General features: G+C 41.0%; 1 protein-coding gene across 1 annotated transcript; it reads right to left on the bottom strand.

Moving 5' to 3' along the window:
- Positions 1-237: 237 nt before the first annotated feature.
- On the bottom strand, positions 238-20,380 carry kctd3 (potassium channel tetramerization domain containing 3). The gene is made up of 19 exons (XM_074666728.1): positions 19,857-20,380; positions 19,529-19,582; positions 18,393-18,438; positions 17,836-17,909; positions 17,267-17,325; positions 15,986-16,066; positions 15,712-15,864; positions 12,540-12,630; positions 12,098-12,288; positions 10,276-10,391; positions 9,999-10,086; positions 9,805-9,921; positions 9,527-9,697; positions 9,186-9,341; positions 7,491-7,587; positions 7,142-7,335; positions 6,921-7,059; positions 6,596-6,718; positions 238-5,780 (listed from the first exon to the last, which is right to left on the bottom strand). The coding sequence occupies exons 1-19, from the start codon at positions 19,925-19,927 to the stop codon at positions 5,222-5,224; spliced, it is 2,580 nt and encodes an 859-aa protein (XP_074522829.1). The 5' UTR covers positions 19,928-20,380; the 3' UTR covers positions 238-5,221.
- Between the last annotated feature and the right edge of the window lie 331 nt (positions 20,381-20,711).

Raw genomic sequence — 20,711 nt, forward strand, 5'->3', positions numbered from 1 at the left:
CGCACACACAGGGTTTTTATTAAACTCATAAATCACGATGACGACAGACGGCGTCTCAGAGAGGAGACTGTCTGAACGGGAAGGTTAGTGAAATGAAAGTGTTTGGGTGACACACACATGCGCACACACACTCACACACCTCTGTGACGCTCAAACAAAACAAAATGTGTGCACGCTGGCAGGTTTTTCTCACGAATCACGCACTAACAAGTCAGCTCTGAGTGGCAGCACGTCTTTCAGCCTATTTTCCCCTCATCCTGAGTCTTGTTTAAAAGATGAAAGAAAACCAAATTCTCTCTGCTTTGTTTAAAATCCTCCTTTCAAAGTTTTGTGGCAGCAGACACACACGTGCATCCCTGATCATCTGAAACACATCTCAGTCATCTGTTGTTGATTGCATTTCTCTGGAAAACAGGACTGAAGTCAGACATTTTTCTTCAGAAACACTTTGAAAACGATGAGACGTTTATTTCATAAATGCTAGATCAGCTCTTCTGAGAGGTCTCGTCAGGTTTTGAAAGAACACATTTGTAAACAACATGAAGACTCAGTGAAATGTTCAAACTGTATTTGATCAGGACTCAATGCTGTATGCATTTGTAAATAATATTACAGCGTAATGCAGCTTACATACACAATGTAAAAGACTGATGCACAGGGCAGTTCAAACAAACAGATATGTTTCCTCCTCAGCTTCACTCTCAGCTGGCTGTAATAAAATGTAAACATAGCCAGAGAGGAAGTGAGGGAAGACAGATATGGACAGTAATGTGCTGAATACACTTTAAACTTATTCTCATATATATTTATAAAATAAACACGAGCAATTCACTTTAATATTAGTCTGAATAGTGCAAGTGCAAATGCAGTTAGGTCCAATAGCATGATAATGTAAATATAGGCAATATATGATTATCAACAATATGTCATAAACAACAGTGTTAGCTTCAACATCACACACATCGATGCATCCTTGTTAGGATTTTGTTATGGATAAGTCTGTTAACGTTACACACAGTTAGTAAATGAGACTAAATTTACAGCTTTGTACAGGCAGATGGAGATCACACGGGCAGTTCAGCATATTACCCTTAAGTGGAAAGCAATGTCGCTAAAACTACTTTAAAAATAAAGGTTATACAGCTGCTGGATTTGGCAAATGAGAGAAGTTCTTTCTGTATGCTTGCCTTTTTTCATCTCAGTTGATTTTTTTTTTATTTTTCTCCTAAATGGTTGAAAAAACATAAGGACGTGCACCCCATGAACAGAGAACACTGTTCTCAAAGCCCGTGTTTGAGTCATGGCCTTTACCCCGTGTTACTGTCATGACTCTAAAGCCGCGTTTCCACCAAGCAGTCCGTGTCAGTTCAGTACGGTTTGGTTCAGTTTGGTACAGGCCTGATCCTGTTTGTGTTTCCACAGCAAACTGTGCCCTCTCGTGGTGGGCAGCGTGTAAGCCGGATGCCGAAAGCTGCAGCTGTTAAACAATAGCGTGACGCCATAACAGCGTGACACAGTTCACCCCACTAATAAATCCAACGAAGAAGAAAAACTTGACATAGTAAACAAAGAGAATAGATGGAAGACATGTAGCATTTTGTCCTCTCTGTGATTGGCATGTAGCTGTCGGGGTAAGTGACGATTCTTTTGACCAATCAACGGTCTGCAGTGTTGTGGCTTCACCTTCCGAGAGTGGATCGGTTCAGTCTGGCACCCATACGAAAGGGTCCCAAAAAAGTAGGCCAGCTCGTCCCGGTTTTGGGGATCTGTCCCGGGATAAGTCAGTGGAAACGCCACAAAATGTGCGCCGTACCGAGACAAACTGAACCGGTCTGCTTGGTGGAAACGCGGGTACCAAATACCAAGGATCTCACAGAGGATCCCAATGCTAATAAAAGTTTTCACCCTCTAACTTTTAGCGTCACTTAATGCCATTTTAACTTCATCATCAAGGTGCGTTTTTTTTCCTTTAAACAAATCAAACTCTCATGTTACCCTTTTAAGCTCCGCTGTTCATGAATTGATACAACACGCTAAAGATATGTTTCCTCCTGGTTTAAGGAGGGAGTTTGGATGTTCCAGTTTAGACTTCTGTCAGTTTTATCTAAAATAGAGCTTTGTAACACCTATCCACTGAAACAACCACTCATCAAGTCAAACTGGTCCAGGGTCATCCCATCATTCTAGCCAGGGTCAAAGTCAGGTCCACACTGCAGCTCCACAATGAGCTCAGCCTTCACACACCTTTGGTCAGACTCCTTTTTAAATAAAACACACAAACACACACACAGGCTGATAACTGTCAAACCAGTTAAATAAGGCACTGCAACAGCCATCTCAAACTAAACAAGAAAAATAAAGAAGGTTTCAGAGTAAAGTGATGTAGTGTAGGTCCTTGCTTCAAGGTTGAGTGTAGTTATATTGTCAAAATATAAAAATAATAATAAAACATACTGCAAATGATAACAGGTGTGATCGTGCACAGGCACCTCTGATAGAAATAACTTCTCTCTCCGTCTCTGCTGCTTGTTTAAAACAAATCCCTGTAAATAAAACTGACCCACTTTTACTGTCGCTGTGAATGATACATTAGTTCAGACTGAAAAAAAACAAGAAGTCAAATTTAAAGATGATCTCCTCTGCTCAGACTGTGCATTCTGGTTAGGACTCTGGACTTATTTGTTTCAAACTGAACATTTTTAGATGTTTTTCCCTAATGCCTCAGGTTGGGTCGTCTGTGATAGCAGACAGAGTGAGAAACTTTGAGAGCTACCTGCAACATCTGCCGTTAAAAAGCTCTGAGTTCCCAGTTCTTTTCTTTATGCTACTTTCTGCAGCAAATAGTGAAATTAACCGGTCACTACACAGAACAGATATCATCCTGAGGCACTGCTAAAGCTACCGTGTTATTCTGTGTCTCAAACTCTGATCTAACTGAGCCGTCCAACAGCAGGATCTACTGCATGATGGAAGAGCACTGTGGCTGTACTGCTCAGTGACTTCAGCCTTTCCACAGTTAGCTTTGTGTCTATGGCTGCAGCACTGAGATTCAAGGAGCTGCTGAGGATCAGGCCTGGGGAACACGTTAAGAGGGATTTCTATTGCACATACCATATGAGACACTTCAGGCTTTGCTGCTATTAGGTTTGAACTATTGTCTATAGGATATTTTTACACCGCTGATATACTTTGGTATGTTAAAAGATCTCAGGCATACACAGTAACTCAAAGCAGACTTGTAGACTTATCAGTACGGGTCCATAAAAATGTGTTAACTGGTAAAAATTTGAGCCTTGTGTCTGTGACGGTTTAATGTTCCCTCTATTAAAAGCTAACAGTTGTTTTGTCTCTTTTCACATTAAAATGTCTCACTAGACTTAAAGAGTGTCAAAAAAAAAGCTAAAATGAGGCCTGGGTTGCTTGTAAGATTTAAATAATTCTGGCAAATGAAAAAGAAAAAAATATTTCTGGTTTCCTCAAATAAAAATTTTGTTCCAATTAAAGAAACTCGGAAAGTAAATCTTCTTCTAATCTTATTCCATTGGTACAGTTTCCCACTCTCTACAAGTAATTCAGGCTTCATTGTTGACCTATAATGGATTAGAATAAGATGCTTCAGTACTTTCCTGGTAAATGTAGCTTAAATGCAGTCGTTTAAGACCTCTTTTGCTAGATCATACACCAAAAACTCACTTACTTTCACCTTTTCGCACTGTAAAGCACTCATTAAATTGTGTTTGAAACACACATTCAGATACTAAAGCTGTGCTATTCTTTTCCCTTTGATGGACCTTGATAAGTTAATAAATGTATGCATTAAGTCAATCCATACATCAGTGTCTTAACACCCTGCTTCAACCAAACACTTAGGGGCCGTTTACACGACAACGGTTTTAGGGGGAAACGCAAAAGTTTTGTTGCGTTTCAGCCTCGCGTTTACACAAAAAGCCGACCTAAAACGCAAACTTTTGAAAACGGCCTCCAGAGTGGGATTTTTCTGAGACATTGCCGACACTGTTGCTGTGAAAATAGTAAACCAGCGTTTTCAGAGGAAACGCTGACGTCACACTCCGCCGCGCGCGCGCACATCCAACAGGACAGCAGTATCTTGTTACGATCGTCACGAACTACAGTGTCGTGCTTGTGCTGCTGAATCTGCTGAATCTGCTGTCTTCATACAAAATGTGCATCTGTTGCTCCACTTTTGCACTTAATATTCCCCAATACACCAGATGATCGGCTCAGCTCTACTTCAGTGGAAATCTCCCAGAAGCTGCTTCTGGACAAGACAATTACAGCACCACCTACAGGCCTGGCATGCTCACTACGGCGTCTTCCGTCCCTCGGCGTTTCCGTGTAAACAAAGATTTTTTTTCACTGCATTTTCACAGCGTTATAGCGTTTTCAGATGAAACGTTGTCGTGTAAACGGGGCCTTAGGAAGAACATGCAAAAACACACTGCAAAAACTGAAATCCAAGCAAGTGTCTCTTACTTTTGGTAAAAGATGTCTTAATGGACTAAATATGAGCATCTTACTGTCTTTTTTTTTAGATATTTAAAGACAAAAATCACTGTAGTAATAAAACCTGCCAAAGGGGTTAGAAAAAAGTATTTCCTAATTCAGACTTCAAACTTCATCAGATTTTAGTTTCTGCAGTGTATGACATCATGACCAAGCAGATGTTTGCATGTTTCTGTAGTTTCTGTTTGTTGTCAAGTGTTGTAAACAACATAATGATCAGGGAGAGAAATCAACCTCGGTGGCTCAACTGAACTAACAGAGCAAACAGATGTACAGCTTAAACATATTACCCTCAAATACAATTTCCAAAGCAGGTTTCAAAGGTGGGCTCTCCAGTTGTACCGAGCATGTTTTAGAGTGTGACAGGACTTGAAATGATTAAAAAGATCAAACACAGACTGCACTCCGCCCCGGCTGAGATGGCATGCTGTTAGCTCATGCTTCATGTCAAAATTTAAAGTCAGAAGTATGACTCCATGTCCAAGTACCACTGACTTCAGTTATAAAAGCTCTAAGGTTTTCAGTGCAGGGAGCAAACTGAGCTCAGGAAACCAGTTCTCAGAGACAGATCCATCAGAGAGCCAGAAGAAGAAGGTGGTGCCTTATCCAGTTTGATCATGATTTACCCACCAGACGACTCATCAAAATAACTCCTCTGATGTGAAAGTCAGTGAGAACATGGAGGCAGAGCGCACCGTCACAGGCTGCTGTCCTGATTGGACAGCTCGGGGGCAAGCTTCCTATGTCGTGGCGAGGTGGAGGAGGACAGTTTGGTTGGGGAGGGGGAGGCGTTAGAGGACGAGTCGCTGCCACCACCATCAGATCCAGAAGGCAGAGAGGAGAGGTGGGGGACTGGGGGCGCCCTCTTCCTGCCCAGGAAGCCTCCTTCTAGTACTCCTCTTTTCCTTACACCTATTTCTGCCTTTCCCCCGTCCCCCCCTGATCCATCTCCCTCCTCCAGCTGTGGGGGCACCTTTCGCCTGACGTCACCTCCGGGAATCGGGCTGTCAGGTGGGTGCTTTGGAGATTCAGGACCGCCCTCGGCCTTCATACTACAGACTCCAAAAGACATCAAACCTCCGGTTGACATAGCAGAGCTGGAGCTAGCTGTTCGAGATGCCCACAGCTCCATCACTGAAGACCTCCTCTCGCTGTCCTCAGGCCCAAAGTCACAGAGGGAGCGGCGGGCGTCGGGGGGCTGGCCGGGGCCCTGTGAGTCCAACATACCTCGACTTAGGCTGAAGTTCTGGAAGTCTCTGCAGGGAGGAAGATGACGGACTACTCAACATACATGTAATATTACCTGAGTGTTCAAAAGACCAAATCCTTAGACCACCTGATGGGACTCATTTCTGGATCAGGAGAGACCCAGCACTGCAAGTTTTTTTGACTTGCCTTTCCTTCTTCAGTAGAAGATTTTGATAAGAAAAGCTGGATGATGAAATCAAAGATCTGGACAGTAAAAATGATCAAAATTGTAATAATACTAGAAAAGCACTCAGAAAGCTCAGACCTTCACTCAGCATACCGTGATTGTCACCAACACTTTAGTCCTACTTTAATGTTATACTCCCTTTCAGCAGACTGTCTGCTACAATTGAGTGTTAGTTGCAGGTTTGTACGATAATTTGTTTCCTGACAGTGTCGAAAATTATGATGACCCAGTACAAATTTCATATTCCAGATCTTAGTATCCAGAATATTGCCAGGATCTGTATCTTACTTTTACATCTGTCAGAAATGATGGTGACGTTGTCTTGTATTGTTTTGCAAAGCAATCAGACCATTTATGGTGGAGTTAAATACACATATGGTGAAAACAGCCCTATTTCACAATGATAAAGAATCCTTTAAAAAAGTCCTGGATCCAGACAGTGATCCACCAAAATGTAATCACTTTTTCCTGATCCCATTTTGAGCATTTTCTGAAAATTTCATGATGATGCGTTTGTTATTTTTTTTAGTTCTGTTGTTCATAGTCAGACAAACTCCCAGAAAAATAACCTCCTTGGCGAGGGTAAACATCATCACACAGCTCTGTGTTCAGTGTAGTATCTGTACATTTTCTCACCGGTAGCTGTTAAAGGACTCTGTTCTCCGAGCTCGGGCCAGCAGGGGGCTCTCTCTGTAGGGTCGCACTGCTCCGTAAGTGGTCTGGCTCTCAGGAATGGGCTCCTGGGCCTGGAGCTGCAGACTGAAAACAATCACAGAGAGAAGTATAGAAGAGCCTTGGTGGTTAATGACAGAACTGTTCGCATCATGAGGATCTAATGTTTGACCACCACAGAACAGAGGACATCAATCTGTTCCTCATTTTGTGACCACATGCACAGGTTAACAGTAAAGAAGGTGAAAAGTTCCCTGTTATTCAGTTCCTGCTTTTGTTCATGGCCCACCTTGAGCACGACTCTCGGAGGCGTGTGTGGTGCAGGACAGAAGGGGCGGGGCTAATGTTTGGTGTAGCACAGCGGGAGGCGCTCAGATCACACTGATCCAACAGCTGCAGGAGCTCCTCCTCCGTCGGCCCGCCTACATCTAGGAAGACAAGAGCAGTTTCAGACACATCCGTGCACAGCCATCTTTCTTTTCTTCTTCTTCATTCCCTCTCTTCCCTCACCGTCTCTCTTCCTCTCCTCTCCTTTGTTCGCCGTGTCCATCGCCGTGGTCAGGTCCCACATCTGGATGCTGCCGTTGCCGTGACCAGTGAACAGATAGCGTCGCGGTCGGGATCCCATCCGGCTGGAGCCCTCACACTCCCGTACCATGAAGCTAGAGATGGTGGTCCCGTCCACGGACTGTACCTCACAGATCCTGACACACAAACACATCATCAACACACAACAGCAAACAAAAACACTCCAGTACCATGAGTCAAACAGAAAAAAACAAGGGTTGACTGTGAAACGGAAGGATGCTTGAGAGACAGATATGAGAAGGATGAATGAAGGTAGGAGGAGAACATTTACCTCTTTCCAGTTGAAGAGAGCCTCACAAACAGTTTGTTGGTGATGGGGATCACCTTCTGAATGAAAACCTGCTGATCATCTCTTTCTCCAAACGGACCTGAGAGTGAAGAACAGAGTCAGTATCCTAAAGCAGGTCAGCTGTTACATCTTACATCTGGACACAACCAGATCTGCACGACACTATCAGATGAAATATGAAGGATACAAAACAAAGAGTTTGAATTTTAATTTATTTAATTTATAAGCTAATGTCTTCCCTGGACTCTGTTTACTTAACATGCTGTTATTTAACAGGTCATCATCCTGGTTGAAACAGTCACTGGTTCAACTCCCAGCCTTTTGCGGCACATTACCCCTCTACCTCTCTGCTCCCCACATTTCCTGCTTCTCTTTAGCTGTCCTATCAACAGTGACAAAAAACTAGAGCACATATTCACTGTAGCAAATATTTGTGTAATATAAGCATTGATGCAAAATTAACGATTAAAGCGATAGACTCTTCTTTTTTTTATCAATTCTGGATGCATGAGTGGAATGTGCTGAATGTGTTGACCCCTCTGCCAGAGACAAATTTCTCCAAAGGGAGACAAAGACACTTTGACTTTGGATAGGGTTTTTTTATTGAAGAGAGGTTGTATTCAGTGCAGAAAACTGAAGTCTTATTAAGTTTTTTTGTTGTAGTTTAAATAAAAATTGTCTTATTATACTCGATATGAGCCACATTCAATTTGTCAGTCCATAAAATTTGTCTTATTTCAAGTGAAAGACTTAAATGAGGTCTGAATATGAGGTTATATTTGAAACAAGACATTTTTGCTGGAGTGGTCAGGTGAATGGGGCTCATATTAAGTATAAAAATACATTTTCTACTGAAAATAAGACAAAAACCCCTGATAAGATTCCAGTTTTTTGCAGTATGAGATTTTTCACAGCAATAAACTGAAATCTTAAGAGTGTTTTTGTCTCATATTAAGTAAAAACTGTCTTATTGTACCAGATATAAGCCACATTCACCTAATCAATACAGAAAAATGTCTTATTTATAGTTATTTAATGTTAAAAATGAAGTCTGAATCGCTTGTAACAAGTTAAAAAAATCTGCCAAAGGAACAAGGGAAAAAATTCCCCAAAAATTGCTTAAAACTAGAACAATGTCTTAATGTAAGTAAATTTTTTCTTGTTCCATTGGCAGATTATTTTATCTTGTTACAAACAATTCAGAACTTATTTTTGCCTTTGAATAACTTAAACAAAACATTTTTCTGGACTGGTCAGGTGAATGTGGCTTATTTCAAATCTAAGAAGACATTCCTACTAAAAATAAAACAAAAACACTTGTTAGGATTTCATTTTTTTGCAGTGTGAGATTCTTGTCAACAGTTAGTGTAATAGCCACAGGCAATGCAGGTCAGTTGTTGTAAAACTGGTTGAGAAACTGGAGCAGAAGTTAGGTTATCGACTTTTGCGGACAGGTGAGATATACCAAACCATCTGACTAAAACACACTGTTCTTAGAGTTATTATACACCTAGGTTTTGTAATTTGTCGGTGCTTAACATTGGCATCAGAAAGCACATTTGTTTTTAACCAACAGATAAAGTCAGTTGAACTATCCCTTCAAACCAGTATCCCTCCTCCTTTGACAGAATCAACAAACCTTCCCTCCCCTCCACACTTTTCTTCTCAAACTCTCACCTATATCATTCCCAGAGCAGTAGCTCCCATGGCTCTCCGTCTCTTCTAGAGAAAGTATTTTGAAGGAAGCCAGAGGGGTGGAGCCTGGCTGGGTGGAGATCATCCCTCTGAATCGAGTCACCGTCCATGTCCGAACATGGTTGTTGTCTGCACACACTGGAGCACAGAAAAAAAAAACATTCAAGTTTTCAATCATGTAGGACATGAAAAAGAAAGAGAAACCAAAGATGACTGACAGCATGTCATGAGTCAGTTCTGGTTAACCATTTTTTCCTCCTGATGCCCACCCCGCTCTACGTCTCACCCTGTCTTTAATCCTCTTGCCTGTCTCCCCCTCTCACCTGACACAAGATGTTTCTCAGACAGCATTATCTTCGTCACGGGGCTCCTGTGCACAGTGAAGGTCTGGAAGAGCTGAGGTCCTGATCCTACGGTCTCTGGGTGCTGCACGATCACTCTCACCGCACCGCTGCTGGTCCCGTAGGCTATCTCTATCCAGTTACCGCTCACACCTGAGAGCAGAGAGGCAGACAGAGAAGACATGAACAGATTCTATATGCAGGAAGTTTCTTTAAATGTTTACTGTGGAAAAGAGAAAAACATCATGCTGATTACTGACTGGTTTTAGGTGTGAGGTAGACAGACAGGGCAGTGATGGCGTCGTTTGAAGGGTCGTGATAAAGCTCTGTCACCAGAAGATCATTATCCTTCATCCTCAGAGGAAACTTCTGCATGTCTGAAGAGGAGGAGATTAAAAGTGTTTCATGAACCGACCCTCTGTTGTTTCTTGTGTGTGTGTTAAAAGATGTGTACCTATGTAGTAGATAGAGCCATTATTGCAGCCCAGAAGAAGGAAGGATCCTGCTGTGTCACAGCTGGTGATAGGGACTACATCCTGAACCTGACGTACACACAAAGATGAACCCACAATCATGACACAATCTGTATGGAACTTTTATTGACAGCACAACTGTGAACATTTCTGCAGCACTCTTCAAGACCCCCTTACCCCTCAGCTCAGCTATTACGAAGATCAGTTAAAACACAAACACGTTCAACAAGTCATCCACCCACACACACTCCCTCCTACCTGCCAGTGCTGTGTGACAGCATTCCACACCCCGACCTTGCCTGTGTGGCTCGTAGCCACCAGCTGGTTCCCGATGAAGAAGAGATCATCCACAGGTACGCCTAGACTGAACACACCTGGGGTTGATGGGGAGACAGAGGAGTGCAGGAGGTCAGAGGGTCACAAATACAGACACATTACCTCTTTTTTTAATCCAGTTTGGTGATACATCTCACTAGGGGGTGGGTGAAAAAAATGATATATCAGGATTTTTTAATTGACAATATCAAAACCAGGATTCTTTGACAAAAAATCTTTTTTTTTTCAAATTCAAATTCAAATTCTTTATTTTGAGCTTTGTTTATTAACTTTATTGGAAAAAAGTTACCACTTTTCTCCAGCAGAGGGTGAAATGTTTCTCTCTGACTCACGTGATGTGCATTTATGGAAAAATAATATTGTAAAAATATTAGGATTGGGAATTGATAAGATTTTGTCAATATGAATGCCTTTATCGATTATACTTATCGATCTGATTCTTTATCGATTCCCTTATCAATTCCTGTTGTGAATTTTCTTGGTACAAAAGTAGCTTTACAGGTTTTCTGTGTCAACAACATTTAATTGAGTTCATATTGTAAGTAAATAAAATGTAATTGGTCCCTCAGCCTGGATATTTCTGGGCATAATTATACAGAAACAGGTAAAAATTGCACACAATGTGACGTTGATGTACTGTGTTGTAATATATTAATAATTCAAGTAAGCCATCTAGTGTCTCAAAGTGGTTATAGCAATGGTTTAAGTTGTTTGGAAGCTTTCCGTAGTTATGAAGTCAGCCATGAGCCTTTCATTAGCCTGTTAGCTTTTCACATTTGAAATTCTCTGTATTTTTTACAAAGAGTTGATGTGATATGTTTCTGTGATGAAAGTTGAAATTTTATTCTGAAGCTGAACTTTTACTTATGTATGCTAACTGCTAGCATATCAATGCAGTTTCCCATATATGTTAGCATCAAACTTGCGCAATTTTGTTGTTTTGGTAAATAAGGTGATTTATACCATTTTGAATGTACTGAATATGAATCTCCTGAGAGAGAGTAATGTACTTTTCTTTATGAAGTCAGTTCTTCAGTAAAACTTCAAGCTGAAAATCCTGAATCAGAGTTTTCTTGGGAAACATTGTCTAACTGCTAAGCTAAGATAGCTGCAGCAGACTAGCCAACGTAAGGCCCGGCAGCTTTGGCACAATGTAAAGAATTGATAAAGGAATCATTAAGCACAAAGGCTAACGATATCGATGGATTGAAACATTTCTTATTGATTCTCAACAGGAACTGGTTTTAGATTCCCATCCCTAAAAATTATTTCACTTTTTCCTATAGTTTGGTGTTAAAAAGGCAAACAAAGAATTTAAAAAAAAAATGTAAATATCCAAGAATAGCAATTTAAATAGAATAGGCACCCCAAGAATCATAATAGAATTGAATTGGGTGACTCGCATATCATCCCAGCCTGACATTCCACTGAAAACATGTGAAATAAATATCTTATCACAAACTTTTACACTTTCTCCTCAGACCAAAAACACTTCATGACCCATCTCTGAAAATGCCGTCATAGGAAGCCAAATTCACAGATAGAACCACCATGCTCAGAAAGTCAACATCACTCACACATTCTGGTGTTAGAGATCTATGCTAAGCATTTCAAAAAACTAAAATATTTTGTGTCATCCCCACAGAATACAGAGGAGTTTCCCCGACTGAGTGCATAATTCTCAGAGTCCAGCAGCACCCAGAGGAGCGGTAATAAAACAAGCAAACAGTTTCTCTGTCTTCACCTATCTCGTTGCCACTGCCTCCGTCCTGGATGCTCCAAAGGATGATGCTGCTTTCGGACGCTGCAGCCACCATCTTGTCTTTGTCTCCATGCGGCCCACCCACCACTTTAGCGTTGAGTGCAATGCGCTCAATGGTCCAGTCAAGGTAGGGGGAGGAAAACACCTGCTGCCATCCAGAGGATTCCTTTATCCTATGGCACAACACATGTTCAAACTCAACGTGTAACACATGTAAACATCACAATAATGAAGACTTTGTGTCTTTCTAACATTAAATAATGTTAACGATGAATATCCTGATAGGAACTAATTCACAGGAAAGCGGAGGATAACCTCTTATGCACAGTTAAGGACTCCTCCATCCTGTCATAAAAAATTTAAACACTCTCTGTCATTGACTAAAAATTGAAGGAAAACTGTTTTAAACATCCAGGATTATTACCTGTAGCAGATTACAAAATGTGCATAAGCTGCAACAATCCAGTTGTGGTGTCCAGCTATGATCAGCACCTTCCTGGGGTCAACCACGGGAGCTGCAGAAACACACACACACAGATCATACTTATTTTGATGCCAAGCAGCCACACTGCGTTTACATCATGTTTCTACATCACTATCAGTTATTTCTCACTTTCTGGTACCAAGTGAAGTGAAGATGCTAGCAGTAGTGAAAAGGTTTAAAGGGAAGCAGGAATCAAATGTCTCCACATCAGTCTGGAGCACACACACTCTCTTTGTGTACTGCCGCTCGCTGTATTCTCTGATGTCATCCCCAACAAAGAGCGGGCTGATGTGAAACTAGGCTACCTCAGTCTGAGCGGTTAGCTAATAGGATGTGTCGGGTCATATTAGCTGCAGCATTACACCCACTGAAATGCACACTCCTGTTTACAGTGCATATTTTTTACTATCACACACACATGGATGTGACTCATATGAGCTTTCAGAATCCTAGATCCTAACAGCATGCACAGACAGAGAGCACAAGTGCTACTGACAAGTCACTATCGCAAGAGCCATTGTCATGTTTGCTTCTGTTCTTCCACATTTCCCAGAGATGGATTTCTGGACAACAGCTGTTTGCATTTGTTACATTTACTGAGACTTCTTTTCTTTGAAAATTCAGCACATGACTTGTTGGAGACAGTGTGGGCTGATGAATGTCAATCAGCCTCATATCTTCTGGTGTGTAAAACTGCAAACACTCTGGGATGATGTTATTCAGTCTTTGGAATATATCCTAGGTTACAAGATTCACAGAGAGCCCGGACTGTGTACCCAGGCAGCATTTCAGGTGTCATTTTTGTCTTTTTATAACTTGAAATAAGACACTTTTCTAGACTGGTTAGTGAATGTGGCTCATATTAAGTCTAAAAAAAAAACATTTTTCACTGGAATAAGACAAAAACACTTGGTAGGATTTCAGCTTTTGCAGTGAACACAGTGGTTGGTCATAGTGGAGGAATCATATTCTGTGGAAAAACTGACGCATCGCTTGTGGACTAAAGCATGGACCCCTGGTTAAAGGTCCCATATTATGCAAAAAACACTTTATTAATTCTTTTAGTTAAATTTGTGGGTCTTTGGCTTTCCTCCCAGCCCACAAAATGTGGTATTTAATGACAAAACCTGAACTTGGTAGAGCTTGTGAATGTAAAATCCTGACCTAAAACGAGCTGTTTGGTGGCCGACATCAGCAATTCCCTTTTTTGACCAATCAGGAGCAAGTCTGGCCTGATTGGTCCAGATACCCCTGAACCCCCTCCCTGCCCACTCCCCTCCCCGCTGCTGGAGAGAAATGCCAAAGTTGAAGAGCCATCACTGCTCTGTTTTGGGCTGTAAACAGCTACACAGTTCCATACACAAGCTTCCCATCTCGGAAGACGACAAGACTAAGTGGCTAGAGTTCATTTATCAAGGAAATGTGTCAACTACACTCAGTAAAACTGTGCATGTGTGTGCTAGCCACTTCATGGCCGACTGCTTTTCCAACTTTGGACAGTAAAACAGAGGGCTAGAGAATAGACTGGTCCTGAATCCAGGCGCATTATCAACCATCCACCAACAAACCTAGGACCCTGGAAATGTGAGTATTTCAAATGCTGTGTGCTGTGGAGCAGCTGTAAGAGCTTTTCCTTAGTGTCCCCCCTGTCTCTGTGTTAGCTTCAGGATGCTAACTTAAGCTGCAGTTAGCCTGTTGTTTTAGCCTGTAATGTTACGGTAAACAAGGACGCTGAAGAGCGGGGCAGTATCAGCGGTGGCTCATTTACATATGAAGGCCACGCCCACTAAATCAGAGCGTTCTGAACAGAGGGGCTATGAGAGCCTGGAAACAATGCTGCTGTGCTTGATTTATTGGCTTTTTGGACCAAAACATGTTACTACCATTTAATGAAGACATCAATAATCCATATTAAACTGCAGAAAAGGAGCAGAATATGGGACCTTTAACGCTGGAAGAAATGGACTGGATACCAGAATGAAATGACAGGTGGAGATACCTGCTGTGCAGAAAAGACTTCACAAGAAGAAAAAAAACTGAGGATACAGACCTGATCAAAATCTTAAGACCAGTTAAAAAATTGCTGGGATATGCATTTTGCACATTTGGACATTAATGAAGTTTTGAGTAGAGCTACAGTATACGAAAGCAAGAAGAGGGAGTGCGACAAAAACACTTGGAACTTGTAATTACACAGGCTATTAAAGCCAAAATCTGCTCAAAATTTCCATTTTTTGTCAGGCATTCCCCCGCCATGCCCTCCTGATGGCTAAAGCTAAGAAGCTGTCTCTTCTTGAACATGGTCCGATCGTTGAGCTGCATAAGCAAGGCCTCTCGCAGCGTGCCATTGCTGCTGAGGTTGGACGCAGTAAGACGGCTGGTTACGTGCAGATGTTGCAGCAGGCATCCTTCATGACTAAGGGCCCTGGTCTGTGTGGTAACAGCTGGTTTTTCAACAGGACAATGCTGCAGGTCACAATGCTGGCTTTACAAAAAACTTCTTCAGGGAGAATAACATCACTCTTTTAAACCATCCCCATGTCCCCCTGATTTGAAAACCAATAAGGAACATTTGGGGATGGATGGCAAGGGAAGTTTATAAAAATGGCCGTCAGTTCCAGAGAGTTGATGCCCTTCATGAAGCCATCTTCACCACTTGGAGCAAGGTTCCAAAAAGCTTCCTGGAAACACTAGCATCAAGCATGCCCAAACGAGTTTTTGTTGAGTTCCTACTGAGAAAAACTTCTGTTCTAGTTTGGAGAGTTTTTAGTAATTTTTTGAGCGATGGTCTCAAACTTTTGATCAGCTGATAATCAGCCTTGTTTTCAATAAATTACTTTACACAGTGCTTTTTGTCGCACTCCCCCTGATTTCTTTTGCATATTGTAACTCTACTTAAAACCTCATTAAGATTAAATTGTGCAAAGGTAAATTCTAGCAATTTTTAAACTGGTCTTGAGATTTTGATCAGGTCTGTATAGAGACACTCCCTGTATCACTGTTTGTTTGTATGTGTTTCGTTGTGCGTTTGTGTTTCATTGAGCCTTTGTTTGATAATATTGGATTAAAGAAAATAAAAAGTTTAAAATAATAAATATACAACACGACTCACCTAGTTTGTGGTTATCATCTGGCCCAGGTGAGAGTGAAGCGTGAGGAAGTGGACCCACACGGGTGAAGCCCTCAGCTCCACTCGGCCCAGGTCGCTCATCAGATGAGGAGCCGGAGGCTGCTGAGGCAGGGCTCGATTTACGGGCAGGGATTGCTGTAAAAGAAGGATGCACCAAGATGGATCACTCCAAATTAATGCAGATGTTTTTGGGTTCAAAAGTAGTTTCATGCTTTTATTTTGTTTCCTTTTCAGTATCACACAGTTTCTGTCTAACCTGGAGGTGGCAGGTAACCGTGGAAGAGAACACTGCCACACGACGAGCGGTCCAGTTCCTCACACAGCAACAGCCGCCGCACTACACAAACGAAACACACAAAAGATATTTGTTGCCAATAACTGCAAACTTATTTAATAACTACAGAACACTGATTTATAGCAAGAAAGTGTATCCTCTATTTCTTTATTTTCCTTTTTGTTTGCATAATTACACACGAAGAATCAGATCCTGTTTATCAACAGTAATGAAGTGTTTTATTACTTTACATTGTATCAGATGTATTGAAAGTCATATTGTGATCTGAAGCAAGTGGTCAGGTTCAACAAAGATAAGTTTCCCATTCAAGGTCAGACAATGCAGGGAAGTTACAAACACTGAAACAGGAAGTAAAACAACCCCAGAGTTCATGGAACCACAGTAATGAGACTCTCACCTCAGCCAAGTTGTATGTGAAGCTAAAACAATGCTGGATATGACATTTGACATCATATTTCAACAACAGTAACACACCTGTCCAAAGACCTGCATGCTTGGCTGATATTCAACACTTGGTCGTATTGAGGAAGCACAATGAGTGCATGCAGCTTGACATGAGGCAATCAATTGCGAAACTTCAACACATTATAGTGATTTGAGGTCCATGTCTTTATCTAGATGACAGGACAGTGGACAGAGAAGGAAAGTGGGGGAGAGTGGGGAATGACATGTAGCAAAGGGCTGCCCTTTCTAAGGAGCACAGCCTCTGTATATAGGGCATGCAAATCAGCAAGGCCAAATCAGCACCCCAGACTCCAAAAAAACATTCTGTTATTTATAGTTGTGCTGAAAACTAGGGCTGAGTGATTTTAGAAAATAATGTAATTGCGATTTTCTTGAAACCAATATTGCAATTGCGATATAGCATGCAATTCTATTTATTAATTTATTTATTATTACTATTATTATCATTATTATTATTTTATTTTATTTTATTTTATTTTATTTTATTTTTTTTTTGGGGGGGGGGGGGGTATCTTTTGCATTATTTACTAAAACAATTAATGAATTCATTCTATATAATTCTATAGTATGAAGTTCAGACCTACATGTTATGATGATGAAATGAAATTGACTGAGTGTTTGTGTACATGAAACCTTATAAAATCCCATTTCTATAAATTGCAGACTCTGCGATTTGAAAATTGCACGCTGTTACATTGCGATGTCGGTTTAAATTCGATCAATTGTTCAGCCCTACTGAAAACACTGAAGGAATCATTTACTCCAGCATAAACTCACCTAAAGGAGTAATCCCATAAAACTCTGCTTCATGTCGCAGGACACTGATGTTGACACCACTGCCAAGAAAAACACAGCAAAAGTGAAATTAAACATGTCTCTCTTTTTTGAGATCAACACAGCAAAGAAAAACTGAAATCTTACTAAGTGCCTTTGTCTTATTTCAGTGAAAAATGTTTTTTTTTAGACTTAATAGGAGCCACATTCACTTGACCAGTCCAGCAAAATGTCTTATTTGAAGTTCTTTAAAAATAAAAATTAGGTCTGAATTGCTTGAAACAAGTAAAAAAAAATCTGACAGTGGGGTAAGAGAAATGTGCTTGACAAGACTAAAATAATGTCTATATACAAATAATTTTTTTTGCCACACCGGCAGATTTTTTTTACTCATTACAAGCAATTCAGACCTCATTTTTGTCATAAAATACGTTCAAATAAGACACTTTTCTGGACTGGTCAAGTAAATGTGGCTTATATTAAGTCTATAAACGATACAACAAAAACACTTGATAAGATTTCATTTTTTGCAGTGCATTCATGGATACTGTCACAGCGCTTTCACTCCTTACCGTAGGTCTAATTCTTTGGTACGAAGGAAATTTAGAATTGGTGCAAAAGCTGTAGGGTCCCTGTCAATAAATATCTATAAGCAAAGGAACAAAAAACAAGAGTTAGTGCAAGGCTGAATCACTAAAGTGCTTTTAGCCTGATGTTCATCCAACAATGACAAATAAGTTAAAATTCAGGTTTTAAAAATTTATTATAAAGTATACAGCAACAAACAACATACACAGCATAATGCCAGATGATTCATGAGTTAAAGATATTGAATATACCTTTATAACAAGGAGTGCTTCATCTGATGAAACACAGACTGTAGGTACAGTAGTTTGACACACACTTTCTCTGTTATCGTCTCAAACAATGATTTTTTTTTTTTCCTTGAATGTTACTGAGCATTTATAGCTAATCTTTGGGCCGCAAATCAGATTTTATTAACATGAAGCAAAAAGAACAGATGTTGGGTCACATCTGCAGGAAGATTTCAGATGTTTTTCAGATGTTGCACAACATCTGCATGTAGTGTGCTTGCTTTTAAATGAGAAACAACAATAGTTACACTCACAGCTCCAGTTTCATCCCGAAGAGTTGATATCCTCCCACTCAGCAAACTGGAAAGTTCAGAGGGAGAGAGAGCTCCAATTAACCCAAGCACTTCTCAGTTTCCACTCACCATCAGAGTCACCACCACCTGAAGCAGGCACTGTGTAACAAACACTACAGACCAGTGCTGCATGTGTGTAAAAAGAATGCTTTTATACATAACTGCATGCAGCAGACAGCAGTGGGCAGACAGACTGACAGGCCGGCAGGCAGACAGGTGTGCTGGCAGACTCACCAACAGGCATTTAGAATTACTTGGTCAGCTGTTGTCAAAGTTTGAGCTCAGTTTAGTGTTGGAGTTTGTTATGGCTGTGGTATTTGCCCAGCCCTGATCATCTGTTTCACTTCAACTGGCTGCTCCTCTCTTACACTATACAAATAAGGTTCCCCTGGGGCAGCAACTACAACTCAATAACAAACAAGTGTATGTAAATACACCCACATATGCTAGATACTTGTAAAATGGTGGGGGTGAAATCCACTAAATATTCTTTGAACAAGAATGGTAGTAGCTGTGTGTTACCTGAATAATGGATGAACAAGACAAACTTATTCCTCTCTCAAATTACAAACAGAGGATGAAACTTTTAAAAGTTATGCAGCTTGTTAACAACTTTCTACAAATCATACTGGGCTGCAATTGCAATCCTCTGACATTTTCTAACATCAGAACAGCAGTCGTATGAAGCAGGACGGACAGGATAATGGAGCATGCCTGTTTAACATTAATTATGCAGTACGAAATTCTATTTTACATGGATGAAACTGCACCATGGCATGTTTTCTTTTTCATTTGACCTGTTTCTAGTGGGACTCACCCATACTGTAGATACAGCGTAAACACAATGCAACTAGAGTCATCATATAGGGAGACTGGAGCAGTTCAAGGTCCTCAAAGTTGGTCAGTTTTTAAACTCTCACTGCTTTGAAATGTGTATGTATGGTTTTGCAAAGTAGGCTTATTTTTTGCCATTATCTTTTCTCCAAATGGTTGTTTCAAGGCTGGATAACTTTTAAAAATATGAGCAAAAAAATGTGACTTCTCATAGGTAGAATTTGCACTCTCCATCTGCTCTCACATAGGAACATTTGACAAACCTTGAGAAGAAAGAGTCTGGGATCCACATCAGTGTCTGTCTGGAGGTGCTAAACCTACAAATAAACACATAATAACACGTTCATTAGGGACAATGTGTAAAGAAACGTAGGGTCACTTTAGCCTATGTGTGGTCGCCTATGTATGTGTAATGAGAAACAGGCTTAGTAAAAGTGGCTATGTGAAACAATAAAGTAACATTTACATTGACTTAGTTCAACTCCATCTACTTGGACGCACATACATCAATAAATATGAGGGATCCAAACCTCAATTTTCCATATGTTGACCATCATCTGACGAGCTCTCTGCCCTGTCAGTAAAGCTTACCTCGTCCCACCAACGTTCAGCTGGATGATGTCCCCCATCCCAGGCGTTGTGTTGTTACCGTTTGTAGCCATAATGATGACCGAGCTGCTGTTAGGAGTCACTGTTCCGTTAGAGCAGATATGGTCTCAAAAAGCTAGCTTGCTAACGCTCTTCTCCCGAGCCCAGCCGATGTCCCGACTCCCCAGCCTCACAACCTCTCCCTCGTCGTCCCACCGTCCATAAAATACCCGCTATACACGACCTATGAGGACGGCGTAGGGATCGTTAGGTCTCCGCATCGTGGGGCAGATGGGGACAGGGGTCTTTTTTTATCAAAAAGAGAGCCTCACACAAAAATCCATTATTTCCACGCAGGCTTGTTTGCATCACTGCCTTGCATGTAACCAAATCGTGGATAACATCTTGCGCAGAAAATTAGCAACAAGAAACAGCTGTACAGACCGTCTTCAACTGAGGCAAGAGTGTTCACTTCTTACAACTTCCGCTCACGAAACAACCAACCGTAAACCACCATTTAACGTTATATACCCCCTTCATGCCACATGTGGGTTAAACTCTTGAATTTTGTGGAATAGAAAGAATACGCCAAATTCACTTCGGATATAAATATATTCTAGTAGCTGTGTGACCTTTGCAAACCGCTTCACCCTAACCTCTGTTGCGGATGTTCTCTCTACACTCTTGTTTCTTGAGATGCTCTTCTTCAGAGCGCGCTTGAGCGTAGGTTCTACAAAATAAGATGAAAAAACACGAACGACAAAAAAAAAAAACGGAGTCTCTGTGGTGGAGTCGATGGGTTGTGGCCTGTATTTGTTTTAAAATATACATTTTACAAAAATAAAATTAGGTTTCTTA

Source organism: Halichoeres trimaculatus, unplaced genomic scaffold (assembly GCF_033239565.1).
Source record: "Halichoeres trimaculatus isolate MK-OKI-2021-1 unplaced genomic scaffold, fHalTri1.1 fHalTri1_scaffold_3, whole genome shotgun sequence".
Lineage (NCBI taxonomy): Eukaryota > Metazoa > Chordata > Actinopteri > Labriformes > Labridae > Halichoeres > Halichoeres trimaculatus.